The sequence below is a fragment of the Melanotaenia boesemani genome, chromosome 6, assembly GCF_017639745.1.
Source record: "Melanotaenia boesemani isolate fMelBoe1 chromosome 6, fMelBoe1.pri, whole genome shotgun sequence".
NCBI classification, from domain to species: Eukaryota; Metazoa; Chordata; class Actinopteri; order Atheriniformes; family Melanotaeniidae; genus Melanotaenia; species Melanotaenia boesemani.
In genome coordinates this window covers 20,561,399-20,579,078 of record NC_055687.1, presented here as the reverse complement: position 1 = coordinate 20,579,078, position 17,680 = coordinate 20,561,399, and the positions used below count along the sequence as shown (strand labels likewise).

The 17,680-nt window shown below is 40.3% G+C and overlaps 1 protein-coding gene across 5 annotated transcripts in view; it reads right to left on the bottom strand.

The window, feature by feature from the left end:
* Positions 1-555: 555 nt before the first annotated feature.
* kif13a (kinesin family member 13A) overlaps positions 556-17,680 on the bottom strand; it is a 39,910-nt gene continuing 22,785 nt past the window's right edge. The window contains exons 14-40 of one of the 5 annotated variants that reach the window (XM_041988379.1): positions 17,298-17,428; positions 16,994-17,080; positions 16,736-16,911; positions 16,333-16,552; positions 15,920-16,082; positions 15,701-15,844; positions 15,468-15,617; positions 15,207-15,371; positions 14,930-15,103; positions 14,664-14,815; positions 14,453-14,585; positions 14,218-14,364; positions 13,674-13,706; positions 12,463-12,562; positions 12,255-12,381; positions 12,122-12,177; positions 11,922-12,046; positions 10,069-10,245; positions 9,869-9,961; positions 9,580-9,732; positions 8,789-8,866; positions 8,633-8,683; positions 8,300-8,387; positions 8,047-8,198; positions 7,125-7,289; positions 4,378-5,572; positions 556-2,359 (exon numbers count right to left, since the gene is read on the bottom strand). In XM_041988379.1, the coding sequence (XP_041844313.1) occupies positions 2,226-2,359; positions 4,378-5,572; positions 7,125-7,289; positions 8,047-8,198; positions 8,300-8,387; positions 8,633-8,683; positions 8,789-8,866; positions 9,580-9,732; positions 9,869-9,961; positions 10,069-10,245; positions 11,922-12,046; positions 12,122-12,177; positions 12,255-12,381; positions 12,463-12,562; positions 13,674-13,706; positions 14,218-14,364; positions 14,453-14,585; positions 14,664-14,815; positions 14,930-15,103; positions 15,207-15,371; positions 15,468-15,617; positions 15,701-15,844; positions 15,920-16,082; positions 16,333-16,552; positions 16,736-16,911; positions 16,994-17,080; positions 17,298-17,428 (4,569 nt within the window). In that variant the 3' untranslated portion in view covers positions 556-2,225. The remainder of the gene's footprint in view (positions 2,360-4,377; positions 5,573-7,124; positions 7,290-8,046; positions 8,199-8,299; positions 8,388-8,632; positions 8,684-8,788; positions 8,867-9,579; positions 9,733-9,868; positions 9,962-10,068; positions 10,246-11,921; positions 12,047-12,121; positions 12,178-12,254; positions 12,382-12,462; positions 12,563-13,673; positions 13,707-14,217; positions 14,365-14,452; positions 14,586-14,663; positions 14,816-14,929; positions 15,104-15,206; positions 15,372-15,467; positions 15,618-15,700; positions 15,845-15,919; positions 16,083-16,332; positions 16,553-16,735; positions 16,912-16,993; positions 17,081-17,297; positions 17,429-17,680) is intronic. The other 4 variants (XM_041988380.1, XM_041988382.1, XM_041988381.1 and 1 more) reach the window with 4 other exon arrangements.

Genomic DNA, 17,680 nt, shown 5'->3' with positions numbered 1-17,680 from the left:
TCTGTTTTGAAGACCACCATTTACTGACTGTTTCATTTAATGGATGTCTGAATTGTGTCTTGGATACACAGTACCTCAAGACGAGGAAGAAAGTAAACAACACAAACGCTGACCTCAACCAAGAAACTCTTGCATCATAAACTTGGCCAGTTAATTATTTATATTTATATAATTGAACCAACTGGTGTTGTATTATATACATAGTTGGAAAGCCTGATTAAACACCTTTACAATGAGGTATAACTTGTAAGGATCACTCTTCTGTAGAAAGAGCAACACAGCTAAACAGGGAGAAATCAAGAGTAAATACCAACAGGAGAATATTGCAGGGGATTTGGGCACAGGTTTAGCTGTGTTGTTCATTTCACAGATGCATGGTCCTTATAAGATTTATACCTCACTGCAATGGTAACTAATCAGTTTCCTACAATTTATAATACAACACTAACTGGTATTAAATAAAGGGGAGAGATGAATAACCAAACAAAAATTTCTTTACTTTTTGTGCTTATTATAGTTAAGAATACAACCTTTTAAAAAATAAGACAAAATATTATTCTAATTCATGTATTGGTTACCTTGTAGACGGCAACCCCCCAAAAAAGAACCATACTGATGTATATTCAGTCCCCCTTTCATAAGCCACACATGAGAAAATGAATGCTTACTATGCTTTCTGAATATCTAAATGTGATACAGGACAATAATAGACTTAACTACTTAAACCCTATGTCTCTATCACACACACAAAGTTAGCTTGATTGAGTAAAAAAAAGGAGTCCACACACATTTTGATTGTAAATGTTCTATTCTAGAACATTTTGTACCAATTAAAACAGATACATTATAAATACAATTCTGTACATTATAATAGTGTAAATACTATGTTCAAATACATTTTTATTTACAACTCCTTATTAGGGAGAGCAGCTTTGTTCTCTTATTTAAAGTAAGATCTTGGGTTTCTTCCATTTACTTGAAATTACAGCTTGAATATTCAGCTATTTCTAGTCAGTTCCACATTTCACCACAAAAAACGAAGTTTCTAGGAAAACTCATCTCCCCAGCTAATCTAAATGTGCACTGTTTTCAGTAACCTGATACAATCAGCCATTCATCTGATCCTCTATGTGAGAAAATGCCTTTTAACACGTGGTTTTACATCAGTCAGTTAACACACAGAAGCAGAAGGACAATCAGTTAAAAAGATATTCAGTTAATCAGTCAGCAAGGTAGGTTGACAGCCTGAATATCTCTGGGCTTCATGATACATATACAGGTTGCAATGTAGTTAGTTTTTTTTTTATAACTCAGTGAATGCTTCATTGAGTTGTCTGGGGTTTATGTGCCTTTTGTTTTATGCAAGCAGGGCAATAAGGCATCAGTACATCCAAGCTTCAGGCAAAAGTCTGTCTGCTTTGTTCAGCGGATCTAAGTGATAACACACAGTTCTTCAGTTACAAATATTTTATCAGTCCAATACGGAAGACGGATGGTGAACTCGCCAAGAATCCTTTCCAGTGCAAGCTTTCAAACAGCAACAGTCCGATGCTGGATGGGGATTACTTCCTCCACAGTGTTACAGTACATCAACAAGATCATTTCTAAATGCACACCCTGAAAGCAGCTCCCAGGTTTTGCAGACTTGTCCAACGTTCAGGGTGTGTGGCATTACTCCTCGAGATATGGCACTAAGCTTTACTTGGACACGCCAGTTTGTAGTGAATACCTCCATATATGCACATTAGAAAAATATCATATTACTCGTAACAGCAGATATGGAACCGTAGTTCTTTGGTTAGCCCTGATATATTGTATTGATGTAAATATCAATGTTTACTAACAGTAGTACATTCTTAATTTTCAAATCCCAGATCACTCAATTATGAGTCTCAGAGAAGGGGATGCATTGTCATACAAAAATATTATATTTAAAGTTCAGAACCAATGTAAGAAAATGTATGTGGGTATTATTCCATTTCCAGTTAAAAGTTAAGTCCTCTATAAAAAATATGACCATATAGAAAACTCAAGAAATGTGCATAGTGATTTTTTTCTTTTCAGTGAACAGAAACAGGAAAATACCTTCATTAAATGCACAAATCCACACCAACAGAATCCATCAGCTCAGAGACTTAAGTGGTCAGAAATCAGTCTCCATGGCAGTCACAGGGGTACTCTAGGGTCCCTGTTATTCCTCAGAAATACCAGTCCTTCTTTGGGTCCTATCTGATCAGAGTCTGGGGTTCTGGGTCCATGGAGGGTGGTCCTCTGGTGAGTCGAGATGGCTTCACAAACACACCATGGCCAGGGGGACAGCGGAAGTAGACTCTGCCCTGGACAGTCCCATTGTGCTTACCTACAGGAGAGTTAAGCATAACTAATTAAGCTCCTCTGTGATTTGGGGTCACATTTGTCACATTTAGACTTTTCAGATGCAGATTTTAAAAAATGGCATTCGATTTGTATCACATACCTGAGTCAGTTTATTCTAGCTTTACCTCTAACTAACAGTGAAACATAATATGCTTAATATTCTGTATTGAACTCTGTTTACAACTTGCATGAGCATGCATCCTTGAAGAGATCCAGTTTTCTGCATCCACTACATGCTCACACAAACACCTACTCTGGAGAACCTAATGAAGAGCCATCACAGAACTACAAGGACGATAACACAGGAAAACTTCATAAAGATAGACCCGACTGGGATTCAAACAGAGAACCTATTACCTGTGAAGCAAATACAGTACGTCTACATGACTACATAGTTATTTTTTCCTGAACACTGAATTAGCAAGAACAAAATCCAAACAGCAGATGCCACTTGACCAGGTGGTATTTCAAAGTATTTCAGTATGCATGTTCATTTATAATATTAAAGGAACCAGGTGTGTCCCAGGCTACCTTTTCAATAAGTCCTGACTATGTTTATACCTAAATTTAGAGCTGTCCTCCTGTGAATTACCAAAGATGCATCTTAATGGCAGGTATAAATAAAGCTTAAGCTGTGACTCTCTTGCAGTGTTGCAGTGGAAATAATTACTACACTTGTTTAAGTAAATAATACATCAATTAGTCCACGAGAGCCACATTACAATAACAGACCTAGTAATATTTACTTTTCATCACATTCTAGATTAACCTGTAAAATTGCTGATTAACCCAGTACACTCAAATTAACATGAACATTCAAATGAATGTATTTCTAACAATCTTGCTTCTGAACATATGTAACAGCTGCTAAATGTTCCACAGTGTGGACACACTTATTTTAACTGTGGGATTTTGGTGTTTATTTCTCTGAAAACTGCCTAAGAGCTCTGCAGCTGAAGCAGGGATGGAATAAAAAAATACACACATTAATTCTAATGCTGTACTGGATTATAATTTCATGTTACTTGAGTATTTCATTTTTACTGCACAACATTTCAGGGGGAAATATTGCACATTTTACATCATACACTTATTATCAACTTTAGATTTTTTCAATGCATGACAGCTGTTTTGATAATTCTGAGTATTTTTTTAAGAAAAGACACCAGATACATCACAGGTTACTGGTGCTTTCTTTTTCTAATATTATTTTAAAACTCATTCTTATTTATATTAACTGGGTTTTTTTATTGTTAGTTGGGAAAAGAAGTATTATGAAATGTAAGAGTGAGGACGATTTGCAATTATTTTCAGATATATACAAAAGCAAAAAATAAGAAAAAAAAGAGGAAAAAAAACAAAAAACTAAACAATTTATAATGAAAATAGTCCTGATTTGTGATACTAGCTTAGAGCATCCACACCAGTGAAGACCTGATTTAACATTTCTGCATTAGTGACCTGTGTTTTAGTGATCTAAGGTTTTAATATGTATGGAATATGCAGGAACCACAATTCTACAGCAAATATTTTCATTTTAAAATAAATTTTCCTGACTGAATTTACAGATTCTTAATTAATATTTTCAGAGAAGGGTTTTCACTGAACTAAATCAATGTACTCCCGCCCCACTGGCTCCATCTCTTACATATTTGATCTTTTTGATTTGATATTTTAATATGAAGACATTTAAAGCATAAACGTGGTCACTAAGGGACAGGTCATGTCACCCATGGTATCACTTATGATTACTACCAGCCATATTTATGTGATTAAATATATCTGATATTGGTACCTCTGTTCATATTTGTTTCAACCATAAATAACAAGCAGAGACTACATGGTCTTACAGCAGTTTGTGTAACGATTCAACAGATTTAAAATTCAACCTCTGATTGCTCACTCTGGTACAAACTATATAAAAACTTAAAACAATCAAATATTGCCCAATAATGACTTTTGTCTTGCTCTGCTATCAGAAAGCACTTAAAAGGGACTTACCCACAGCCATATCCAGCTTGACACCAATCCAGATCCCCTTTGCAAACTCCACCCCTCCTACATAGTGAACTGTTCCTCTCCTTTTCCCCACCCACACTTGTTCCCCAGGTGCCATCCAGTCAGGAAGCTGAGCCACAGGGGTGCTTTCATCCCCACTGGAGTCCCCTGAGGGTTCAGCACTGCTGGGATTTGGACTGGGACAGGGACTCCCATGGGGCAGATCTCCCTGAGCTGGCTCCTGGATTGGAGGTTCTCCTCCTGCTCTTGGAGCTGGGCCAGAGGATGGGGCTGTTGATAAAGGTTTGACAACACATGGTGATGCTGGAGGATGGACTGATGGAGAGGGAATTCTGAGGGATAGAGATGGAGCTGGGGTTTTGTCAGGTGGAGAAACTGGGGCTTTGACTGAAGTGCAACTCACTGTTGTGTTAGGGCAGGACACAGCTACGCTAACAGGGTCTTCATAATCAGGATTAGATGTCTTTCTAGAGACATTAGAGGAAAGCTGATTGTCACTGTCACATTTTTGTACATTATCAGTTTTTTTCTGTTGGTTTGTAGAAATATCCACCCCCTCCTGCTTCCATTCTTCTGTAAAATGTGCTAAATCATCCTCTCTAATACTGTCATCAGCCCCTTTAAAGTCTGTGAACTCCAGGCTGGTACTAAGAACACAGATGTGAGGCAGTGGAAATGAGTGCTGCTTATCTGTACAATTTGGGATATTAACAGGTGAAGAGGCTGAATGAACAAGCAGGTCATGAACCCCACCAGCTGAAAGAGGTGGCTGCTGGCTGTCACTCCCTGCAGAAACACTTTTGGTCTGGATGTAGCCTCTTCCTGCAGGGCATCCTGGAGTATCATGGGAATCTCTAAAGGTGCAGCTGAGATGGTCAGAGCTCTCACTGGCACTGAAAGGCATGTCAGACAGCGTGGTGTTGGAGGCACTGTGTGAAAAATAGCCACTGGTGCAGCTGCTGGCCGTGGGGCTTCGGGACATCTCTTTTTCTCCACCTCCACACCGGCTTCCTTTTAAGTCAGAGCGAAACCCATCCTGGCTCTCCAGAGTGGCGTTGTAGACCTCAAAGTTTGCAAAGTCCTCTGGGATGTAAGGCTGGAAGCCACTTTGGTCCTGCAGACTTTGATTTAGATTCAGAGTCATGTCCACATCAGGCTCCTCGTCATCTGAGTCATGCTGATGAAAAAACATCAGAACAAAAGACATCCCAAAAACACACTGTTAACTAAAGCCTTATGTATGTATATGCTCACTTTTTTTTACATTTCTAATGAGAATGAAAACAGTGAAAATGGCTAAATGTAATGATGGAGCATGAACATAAAGTATGAGTTTCATGGTACATTTGCCTTGGTGTATGAAACTTCCTTTAAAATTGTTTTATGTGTTATGTGTCATCCTAACATTAAAATTTAGCAATTTGCTTTTTCAACCATCTCTGGAGCCGTTGCCACAAATTCTACTGTTGTAAGCATTTCTCTACAGACTCAAAAAAATAAAAATAAAAAGCATGGAGAAAAAGACAAAATTATATGAAATTAAGTGTAGAGTTTCATGTACATCAAGCATATCTATGTTTTTTTTATTTGTAGACTTCAGGGACAAAATTCATTGATTGTAAATGTTATTCTAAGGTATATTTATTTATTAAATCTTGCTGTTACAAGAAAAGTGACAATAACGGTTTGTTGCCAAAGAACATAAAAATGCCCATGATGAAAGGAACATTGGAGGATGTTTGTCTGTTTGTTCTATTTTGTAATGAATAAATTCGAGGATGGGGTGCTTCTTCCTTAGAAGGACATGTTTTAGAAGGACTCATCCTGCTAATGGAAGCATCTACTTTTTAAAAATGTCCATTTATCCATCACCTGTGCCCTCTGAGTGGCAGCTAAGGTTGCCAAAGGGATGTCACGTGCAACAGTCTATCTGACTCAAAATGAAAATTCACAAAATTTTTTGCTATTTAGAGAAAAAATGGTGCCTCACTCTGATATAGTTTTGCATCCATGACTGTCAAAACACTTCTGTAACAATTTTGTTTCTACAGTAAAAAGTGTAAGCATAACTTTTTTTGGTGTATAAGAGGCAGTTGGTTTTTTCTCTGTCATATTGGGGGCTTACAAAACAAAAAGTGTAAGTCTGTTGGCATAGAGAGACAAATATGAGAGATAAGACACATTTCCAAACGTTTTGATGAAAGAATGATGGCTGTATAGTGAAAACTGTGGATGCTGTGGCACGTTAAAAGCACATTTCCATTTAATATGTTTTACTTGGGTGAATATTTTATTCAAGCTCAGAATATCCCGGCCCTTTATGACTATGAGGGTTTGTTTTCTCATAAATTTAATACTTTGGAAATGGTAAAAAAAATATATACCTGAGAAAAGTCATAGAAACTGCCATAAAATGAGGTGGAAATTCTGGTATTTGAATGGTTTATATGTCAAATGGTCCCAGACTAACAAGTAGACAATAAAAAAAGAAAAGAAAAATAGGTTGAGTTCCATCTCATGATTGCACAGCTTTTCAGACTCAAAGTTCACAAAATGAGCCATATGTAGTAGCAACGGATTAGAGATTAGTTAATGAGGTCTTTATGTGAACTCTTAAAGCAGTCTAATAAGGTATGCACATGTGGGAGCAGCAGTGTGAGTCGTTAATGTGCCAGCAAGTGTACATACTGTATGTGTACAACTCCTATGGATGTATGGGTAGAACTTACAGCAGTGTGTGGTAGTGTGTGGTTGAGCTGTCTGCTGGTGGGAGTGGAGATGGAGGTGGAGATTGGAGTGGAAGGCTTGCAGTGGCCCTCGCTGCCTGCCCTGGGCCGGAGCCAGGAGCAGGGAGAGGGGAGCAGTGCAGGGCTGTCCACACATGAGCGCATGCTCTGCAGATGGGTCAGAACAACAACACACACTTCACACCCACACACAGCATGCATGAGCTGGGCAGGCCAGTTATACAGTTAGTGCCATGCAGTTTAATACATCACAAAAACAATGGTTGAAGTGTCCTAATGAGAGGAACAGATCTTTTTAATTGAAGCAAAAACACTCATCCTTACACTTTTGTATACATATATATATAGATATATATATCTATATATATATGAAGCTATTTATGTACCCCAACCTTTAGAAATTTGAAGCTTTTTCTAATCCCTGTTGCTCTTTTTGTTCTGTTTTTGAGGTAATTTTTGCTACCATCTTCAAACCAACAATATATAACTGTGCCCATTTTAGTTCACTTCAAGAAAACAAAGTACATGGTTAGTTCAAATGATCAGAAGAGCCACAAGCTATCTGGAAAATCCAATTATGAGACTTGAGACAGCAGAGCTTTGTAAAAACTGAGTGGTGACTGCCTTCAGCTGAGGTCATGCTCATGTGTCTGGTGTTTTCAGGTCAATACAGTAACATACATAATGAGTGAGGTTATAAAGCAACTTAAGGCAATTCATGGTTTTTCTTCTGTCAATGTCAATACATTTATCATGTTTTGGAAATGAAATTTGATATGGAAAATCAGGATTGATAGTGGACTGACAAATCATGGACAAATGAAAAGTTTCATGACCGTGAGAACAAACTGACAAAAACAAAGATGTGAACACTTCCCACTTGAGAGAGACCAGTCCTTCCTACCTCTTGTCCCAGTAGTGGGCGGGCCTCCAGGGTTTTCTTTGCTTTGTTTTCCTCTTTGACAGGAAGCAACGACTTGAGGAATTTAGGTGGCTGAGGCGAGAGGACTTTGAAGGGGCTGGCGCTGAAAAAGGTAGGACTGTCTGGAACCAAACCTATATAGGAATATTCAGCGGTAACCCAGTCAGAATTCTCCTCAAATAAAAGACAGTAAAGATGTGGTGTAGCTGGTATAGATGGGCTGAGTCCAGTTTACCTGGGTTCTCCTTGCTTTTGATGGGTGTGGTACAAAGGATGCCGTCTTGAGGGTTACAGCTGCCGTTGTCCACATGATCACAGTGGTCCTAGACAGTAACATGAGGTTTTGATAAATGTGTAAGTAGTAAGCTATATCATGCCTTTATAGACTTTCTACTTAACCTAAATTAAGTAAAATGACAGAAGAGCAACATTACTTTCTCCTTTTCTCTTGGTAACATGACACAGATTTTTCATTATCTTAGAAACTGAGGTTCAAACTAATAAAGCTGAAATAAAGTCTCATATTACAGTTACATAAAAATGTACTTTAATCATGAAACTGATGTACCTTGCACTCCTCATCCTCACAGCCAGTCAGGTCAATCTTACAACATGAAGACTAGGAAGAAAGAAGCATAAGTTTATCAGCTTTAAAAAACTTTACAAACAATTATTTCCATATGTTTAGTAGTCATTGCAGAGGGATATACAGTATGTTAATTACATGCTGTACATTTGGTGTGCTGATACTCCTTCTTAAGTGTCTCCCCTTTGCAGCAAGAGCTTCCTTCACTGTCACTGCCTGTAGAGAATAAATGGGACGGTTCAGTTAGTTAATTTTTAGTCAGAGGTTGTCCTCACAGTTTTCACTGACTTCAGTTTGTTCTGCTTTGTTCTTGTTTTTTATGTGCATGCAGGGAAAACCTGAGGTAGTTAAAGGAATAGCAAATATGAAAACAGAAAGGACCATACCAGACTTTGCATTAAGAATTGACATAAAGAACCTTATGTAGCAGCAAATATCATATAATATGACCAACAAAGCAAACCTATTATCTGCTTATATGGAAAGTCTAAAGAAGGAAGCCTGATAAGAAAATAAATGAAGCTCAGTTAAATTACAAATTATTAATTCCCAAAGGGAAAGAAATATGATTAATTAAAAGAACTGAAGCTCAGTGGAGACCAAGAAAGCTGCACTTTCTTGTGATTCTTATAGGAATGTTGTGCTAGCTGAAATTACATTATCAATCAGAAATGCAGGTGCTGGCCTCATGACTGAAGAGGGAGGGCATGACGAAGCTTGCACATGTTAATGTCAGCAGGCTAATGCAGTCTATACTGTGGGCACTACATGAGATATGCCAGTTGGATGGAGAGCATCCATTAGAGCTGAGCCTGACTTATGGCCTGTCTAAACAATAACCAATTTTTTTCATTATGACGCAAGAACTGTAATTCAGTAAACATGTTCTTTGGTGTTTCATAGTGTGGGTGTTGCTGTGTGTACCTCACCTGCCGCAGCCTCTCTAGACTCAGGATGTTCTCCACTTCCAGAACTCCCCGTGTGTATTTCTCTATGTAGGTTTCTCCATCCTTGGTCTCCTCACTGTCGCCGCGAGCAGCCATTAGGGCCAAGGTTTCCCTCTCCTCTGGCTCCTCTGAGGCCTGGAAAGACAGTAGAGAAGAAAAGGGTGATAAAAACATAATCTAAGCTTAATTGTAGCAACAAATCAACAACAAAAATAGGCTGGATTTGTATTCTAACTCATTTAAACATTTAATCTCAGAGGCAGAGTTGTACCTTTGGTATGTTGGAAACAATCTCATAAATCACACCAGAGGAGTGAAGCGTGTTCTTCAGGGACATTTTTCTCTTGAGACTCTGAGTGAAGCTCTGTATGATATAAACCCAGAACCATGTGGATTAGTACAACACAACCCGCTGCAGTTAACTTCATCTTTGCTGTAGGCTGACTGCCTGCAATCTCATCTTTTACAAACCTGCTTGTTATAGATGTTGACAGCAATCCTCTTGCGGAGCACCAGCTCCATAGAGGCAGGGTGACTGAGCTGCACTGTGGCCTTAATAATCAAGTAGATGCGTTCATTAGGTGAAGTGACCCGGTTGAGGTGGACAGAATCGTGAATGGAAGAGTCCCAGGAGCACACTGCCAACACCTGGTGAATGAGAAGAGCTGTGTTTACTGATGACGCTCAGAGAGAGAATCTGTGCCAGTGGGCCATAACCACTCAGACAGAGACATTTCTTACGGCGGAATTACACCGGGTGTGTGTGCGGCACGTTATGGCTGCACCGCAGCCACCGCTGCTATTCGTGGCCATTTTAGTCTATGGTTTGTTTTGTAGAAGTGTCCCAGAAGCGTGTTGTCGCGGCACTCTGCTAAATTTACGCACCAAGTCTATTTCTGATGCTTCACGCACCCAGAGTGCATCAATTCCGCAGTTCAGATAGGGGCAGACAGGAAATCAGACATGGTAGCAGTGTGTTTTCCAAAATAAAAGCCCTGCGCAGATTTGCGCTGCTGAACCATGAAAATATTGGTCAGGGGGTCTCAGTGTTTTTTTTTTTTATAAACAACAAGACGTTTATCTTGTAGAATCACAAGATTCTCCACGTCTTCTGTGATTTTGTATGAGGTGGACTGCACTCATGGGCACTCCATACCTGACACGCTCCCGGTATAAAATGCCGTGCCATGCAGGTTGGAACAAAACCATGCCACAGCCGTAAAGTGACGCACACGCACCTGGTATAATTCCACCGTAGTGACGGAGGAGGATTGTGGCTTCGGGTATGTTTAATTACCATTTTATTACAGTTTAGTGTGACAAAGAGGGAGGAGATGGCTGTACCATTAATACTGCTGCTCAACATAAAAAGGGAAGCAATTAAAAGGAGTTTTCTTTTAAATGCTTTCACACGTGCACATAGCAACCCATGAAATTATATGTTTGTGCCATGATACAACTGCGCATATAATTACATGAAAACTGTTTTTATGAGATTGTGATTGCGTGTGAAAAAATAAATTGACAATATAAATGGCAAAATGATTATTTAGTAGTTACTAGTTGAACAGCTAATGCAGCAACAACCTTTATCAGACACGCGGCGCTGCTTATGAGAATTTAAGAAAGAGTTTTAAAACCTTTCTCTTGACAACAATGATTCTCTTTGTTAGTATTTCTGGCATGATTTGATTGAAAAGCACTCTTCAGGTCATGCCGTGGATTCTTGGTCTGATTAAGGTCATATTAGACCTTTGAACCGTACTGCTTTGAGTCAATGTTTTGTTGCACCCCCCAACGTCTTCACTTGAAACACCTACTTTATATTCCACTGTAAACCTTTTTAACTTCATTGTTACCTCAATGATTGCAATGCCTGGGCCTTGAGTTAGTAAAAGAACCTTAAACCACACTTTATAGTTAAGATGAGGTTGGTGTTAGCTTGAGGTTTTTACTCCATATTGTACATTGTGAATCATTAATCTTATCAGAACACTGTTCAATTAATGTTGTGGATTATCTAGACGGTCTTTTGCAAACTTTACATGTTTTGCTGTAAATAAATAGCAACAAGCCCCATTTGATCAACACTCTTTAATTTTTACTCATTTTCAGCTTCTTAAGTGTTTTAAATGAAGAAATGAAAAATAAAGACTTTTTAGTTTAGTCAGATTGTGTTGTCTTTAAATAACAGAAATCAATCCAGAAATAGTTCTAACTCCAAATGGTCCACAAATGTTTTCTTCCAGTTGTATTTATCATGCTATTATTTTTTATTTTGTTTGTTTGTTTTGCCACCAGAGGGCAATAATCTTGTTGCTCACCTCCTCATCACTGTGCTTGATGATGGGCAGATAGAAGAATTGGCTTCCATGCTCTTTGGGCAGGATAGAGTTAACGCCTGCTGCGTGAGGCCCGGTCAGCTGTTCGTTCACTGTCAGATTATCGGCTGGTGGCATAAAAGACAGTTAGTATTTGGAAAGCTAAAGAGGAACCAGTGTGTAACAGTTTGAGTCTCCCTTACCATTTAAGTCCAGGAAGAGAACAGGAATGTGTGCCTCCATCCCTGCAGGTGGAGCCCTGCATGCAGATAGTTGTAGTTAATGACATCAAAAGGGCCAAACATGAAGAAAATACTTACTGCATTATTTTCTTACCAGTCTGCAGGAGCTCCAGGGATGCCACTGCCAGGTGCAGGTACCAGCACTGCATTTCTCTCTTCAGTCAGGCCAACCCACTGCTCCACCAGCCGAGCTTCACGCTCAATGTCCTCCTCTGACTTTTCTGGATACAATGACGAAGAAAGGAAACGAGTCACAGCAATGCTGACTATATTCTTTCAAATGTACAGGGTCTAGAACTCACCAAGTTTGTTTATGATTTTCTTAATTTGTTCATCGAGATACTCCCGACGTTTGATCAGTGCATCTGACCAGCGCTCTCTAACACAGTTGAGATCCTCTTCCTGGAAGCAGACAGAGAGCAGAATCAGTGCTAGGTGTCTCAGCGAGGCTGCAAATGATCTGCTGCAGGTCACAGGAAAATGTTACCAGGCACTGCTTGAGTGTTCACAGATCTGATTGCCATAACTGCTCCTTAAAATAGGGACTTCAAATGTATTGATGAAGCTAAGCAGAAGCCTAACTTAATGTTTGTTCCACAACTCAAGATGTTAAAAGAAAAAGAAAAAAATAAAGCTTTAGATCAGCGGTGGCCAACGTCGGTCCTCGAGGGCCACAATCCTGCAGGTTTTCCATGCATCCCTGCACCAACACACCTGACTCAAATTAAATGGATCCAACAACCTATAAGGATCTGCAACATGACTCATTAGTTTAAGTCAGGTGTGTCGGTGCAGGGATGCATGTAAAACCTGCAGGATTGTGGCTCTCGAGGACCGACGTTTGGCCACCCCTGCTTAAGATTCTAAAGTTTTGGCTAAAAGATTTTTTTAAAAAAGTACATGCACACAAGAATCTTAATGTAACCCTTGAATAATTATTCATGCACACTTGCATGCACACCCACATGCTGAAAAACCATCCTAATGACTTACCTGAATATGTGGCAGATTATTTTGCCATGTGAGAGAAATTAGCCTCTGCAGCAACAGCTGTACTCAAAAGACCCCAAAGCCAACCATCTGATATCAGCACACTTTTATTATTCAAAGTATTGATCATGCAGCCATGCAATGCCCTTAAGTGAAGGTTTTCAGTGGTGACAAACAAACAGTAGCATTAGTTTGTGCAACTTTGAGTGAAAAGGCAGCAGAGTGTAACAAGACCATGGCAGACATGCTGTGCTGGCTGGGAGCTCAGCCATGGGTGGAACTGTTTTTCTAAATGACAGCTGGCATAAAATGGCTAGTGTAGTTGATAATTACAGCATCAGAAATCATTCACATGTGCAGCTGCTGTTTAATAAAGCACTTTTTTAGTCAACAGAGGCACAAACTCCTGCCTCACATGCCCTCAGCAAAACGCCTCATCACAAAACACATGATCAGTTGGTTTCCTTCATGCTGCAGGGTGAACTACAGAGAGAGCAGCAGCAGGAGGAGATTTAGTGGGTACCTGATAACTATCCATATCGTCTTCCGACTCTCTCTGGCAAGGGAGAACACACTCAATCAAATGTGAGGATACCTGTAAAGGCCCTGGTATTACACCTCAGAGCAAACCAAGGGCTGTCTGAGTAACTTTCTGAGGCATGAATGTTTAAAAATAACTATTTTATGCATGTTTTGAAGTCCCATTGTCTTCTTTTTATTATTAAAAGAGAGGAAATAAAGAACTAAAAAAAAAAAAGTAATTTTCTGCAACTTAATCCGAGACACAACAGTGCATGCCAGCATAACTAACATACTACTGAGCTTACACATTACTTAGCCTCCTTTGTCTGACTGCCAGCCACCTATTAGGATCAGTCAAGGAACAAAACCTGAGAAACATTAGCCATACTTTGGCTGGATCAGCTTAATATTGTAACACAAGCATTATGTTCCCATAATAAAAATCTACTTTAAACCAACTGCAAATCCTTTTTCTATTGCTGTCAACATGTTAAGTTCACAGTCCAAGTGGCATGTATGTTAAGAAAGACGTGTATTTCACCGACCTGGTAGCTGTCGAGTGGCCTCTGTAGCTTAGTGGAGCGAACCGACACACAGCCAATGGAAACAGACAGCACAGCCTCCACCAGCAGAGGCAAAGTGCCTGAGTTCTGGACTGGCTTCACGCACACCTGCAGCCTCCTGGAGTGACCCTGCTCTCATAAATACAATTATATAATAATTAGTAACTGCTGTAGATCAGCTGAACTCAAGGGGAATTTTCTCCCTCATTTATCAGACCTGTCGAAGTTGGAAGACTCCTCCTGTGCTGATGTCTTTTCCAGGATGCAGCTCCACAGGCGTGTAATCTCCCTGCTCGTTCAGCTCCTGGATGGAGACCCAAAGCTCGATCCTGCGAGAAACCTCACTCCACCTTAAACGCGCAACAGCCAGTGTTAGCAAGGTGTGAAACGTCATTGTCTGCATGCGTCCAGAAGTGCAAAAGTCAGACCTGTCCCGGAGAGTCTGGGTCTTGGCCTCCAGTGCATCTAACTCCCAGAGTGAACGTCTGTTTCCAGCACAGCGGTGACCCCAGACCTCAATGGCCAACGCTCCATCTGATATAAACTCTAAAAAATCATCTGTTACATTCACAATGTAGTCCTGGACCAAGAAAAAAATAAAAAATAGAAAAAAGTCAGTGTAAAGAGGATAATTAATCTTCTAGTGTTTCTAAAGTAAGTTGTTCAAATGAAACAACAGCTCATTTTTTGTTACCTTGAGGTGATCAAACTGGACAGTAAACTGAGCATCTGGACTTCGAGGTGAAGGTTTGTCTGGGCTGACCATGGGAGGGGCAACGGTGGGCTCACCGTGCTCCCAGAATGTGTACTGACAGAAGACAAAGTTGGACAGGTTGAGCGGCAGCCCTGTGGCCTCCCTGATCCTCACCTATAGCAGCAAGACAATCAAACAGGATAAGAATTACTTACATTGTTCATTTAAGAGCTTAAACCTCAATCAAAAATATTAACCTTGGAAAAGCTACTCTTACCCTGCAGGTGAGCCTCTTGGCCATGTGGACAATCTCTCCATTAGTGTCCATGACCTCGTAGCAACTGCTCTCACTGGAGTTCTCAGATGAGTCGTCTCCCCCTGACAGGCGCTCAGGCATGGCTCCACTAACTCGAAACAGCTCAACATGCAACCTACCTGCTACCTGCACACAGAAGCAGAAGAACAATGTCACTGCTATTAAAATCCCAAAGGTCTGAATGACTGGGTATGAAAAGGCACCAAATTATTGGTGTATCACCTCTCCCTGTTGGCTGATGATGGGAACAGCATATTGTAGTTTGACATCATGAAAAAGGCACTCTAGGAAAATATTGGCCACTCCTATCAGGTTGTGGTTCTCGTGAGCCTCGTAGAACGGATCGCAGTGTTTACCATTTGCTTTGTTATACTAAAACAAAAATACAAAATAAAGGACCAAACTTAAAAATAATATTCTGTTTATATCTTGCTCTTTACTCTTTTAATTCTCACCATTTCCTCTGTGCCTTCTTTCCAGTCTCTGTAATGATCTCTCATGTCTACTAGTTTATTCTCCAGCTTCTCAATGGTCCACACCTGGGTTCCCTTCCCTCTTCGCCGCACCTGAATGGCGGGCTCACTCACGATTGCTCCACGCTACATAAAAATGGTGCAGATTAATTTCCATTCAGAATGGTGGTTTAAGGCCTAAACATTATAAATGAGTCTGACCTTGCGGTTGGCACTGAGGTTGGCTGCAGGAATCTGAAGGGTGACCTGATAGTCAGTGAGTTTGTTCATCTCCTCTGCCAAAAAGTTGGCTTCTCGCACCAAAGTGTTGGCTTTCACCACCTGCTCTCTGAGTCGAGACAGACTCTGGCGGAAAAGCTCATCCCTGTCTCGCACACAGACACGCAAAAAGACAACAATGTTTTCATTCTAACGTATGAAGATCTGTAATCTTTTATGTACAGTCTGTGTGGATTCAAACATCTACTCAAGATGTTTGTTCCAGAAAGATATTTGTATAAAAAAAATAGTCAAATTTTAATAACAGTTTTCGCCACTGAGCCATGGCTTTACTGGCAGGCTTGAGTAGTAAAAAGCCCGAACACGAACATCACTTGTGTGGGCACTTCACTAACCGCTCCTCTGTCCACAGACGCAGCTTGCCATGTGGCGTGTGTGTTGGGAAAGTAAGGCGTTCGCTGCTGCTGCGCTGATGCTGTGGTGTTTTCTCAGGAGACAGCTGTTGCCGTAATGACTCCAGCTCTCGTTCATACATCAGTCTCTGCTCCTCCAGAGCCATCCGCTTCTCCTCCAGGTACTGCTTCTCCAACACCTGGACCACATTCTGCATGGGGTCTATATATGTGGTGACAAACACATTTTATAACTGAATACAGAACTATTTACAGTAACTTACAAAAGAATAAATAAATAAATACTTCTGAGATTAAAAAAAGGGCAACTAAAACTTGAACATCAGGGTTTGAATTAATTTATAATACATTAATAGAGGAAGGTTGCAGAGAGTCCTAATCGTACCATTGTTTCCAAGAGTCTTCATCATGACCTCCATCTGTGCAAACTCATAGCTGTAGTCTTGCTCAGAGGAGGCCTCACTGGCGGTCTCCACATCCGCTTCAACAAAGCTCTCTCTGGGAGAAGCTCTCTCCAGCTCCTTCAAGCGGTCCCGCCGCTTTCGTTTAGGCAGATTTATCCTACAGAATAAAACGTCTAATAAGTCCCTCTCAATAAATGCCTGCAAGCTTGAATGTGGCAACACAATCAGAGGGCTCATACCTGAAAAAATGATTGTTTCCCCATAAGATTCGGTCTCCATGCCACAAGTGTACTAAGGAGTCGATCATTGTACCATTCACACAGGTCCTGTAGAAAGCACAAAGATGTCTTTGGAAATCTAATCAAAAGAACAGTTCTTTTGTAGTGGGAGGCCAACACAGCTCTGATATCAAAGTGAAGGAGCTCAGATCATGAGATTCCTGTGCACTGAGGTCATGTGAAACTCTGAGGTGCAGTCATTCATGAAGAAAACAGATAGGCAGACAGGCAGCAAATATTTTGGATGTAGCTGTAAATAGCTCACCTGGCATTCCCTATGGGCATCAAGGTGACATCACCATCTGGGCAGAGCTCCAGGATACAGTGTTCTGGCTGGATACCGATCCCAAAGAGCTGGATGTCCTGAGATGTGTCTGCACCCACACGTGTGTGCTCCTACACACAGGTGGAAGACAGATTCACAAAACTATAATGACAGACCCAAATACAATAACATCTAGATCTATTTACTGAGCAGCTATGAAAAAAATTCGAAAAACATTAATTCAAGAATTTGTCAATTTCAGGAAAATCTGAAAGTAAAGCAAACCTCAGCCACAATTTAAAAAAAAAACTTGTGTGCAAAGGGGGCGTTGTTAGGCAAATATGGCAGCTAGAGGATGTAATAACCCATTTCACATTACCATA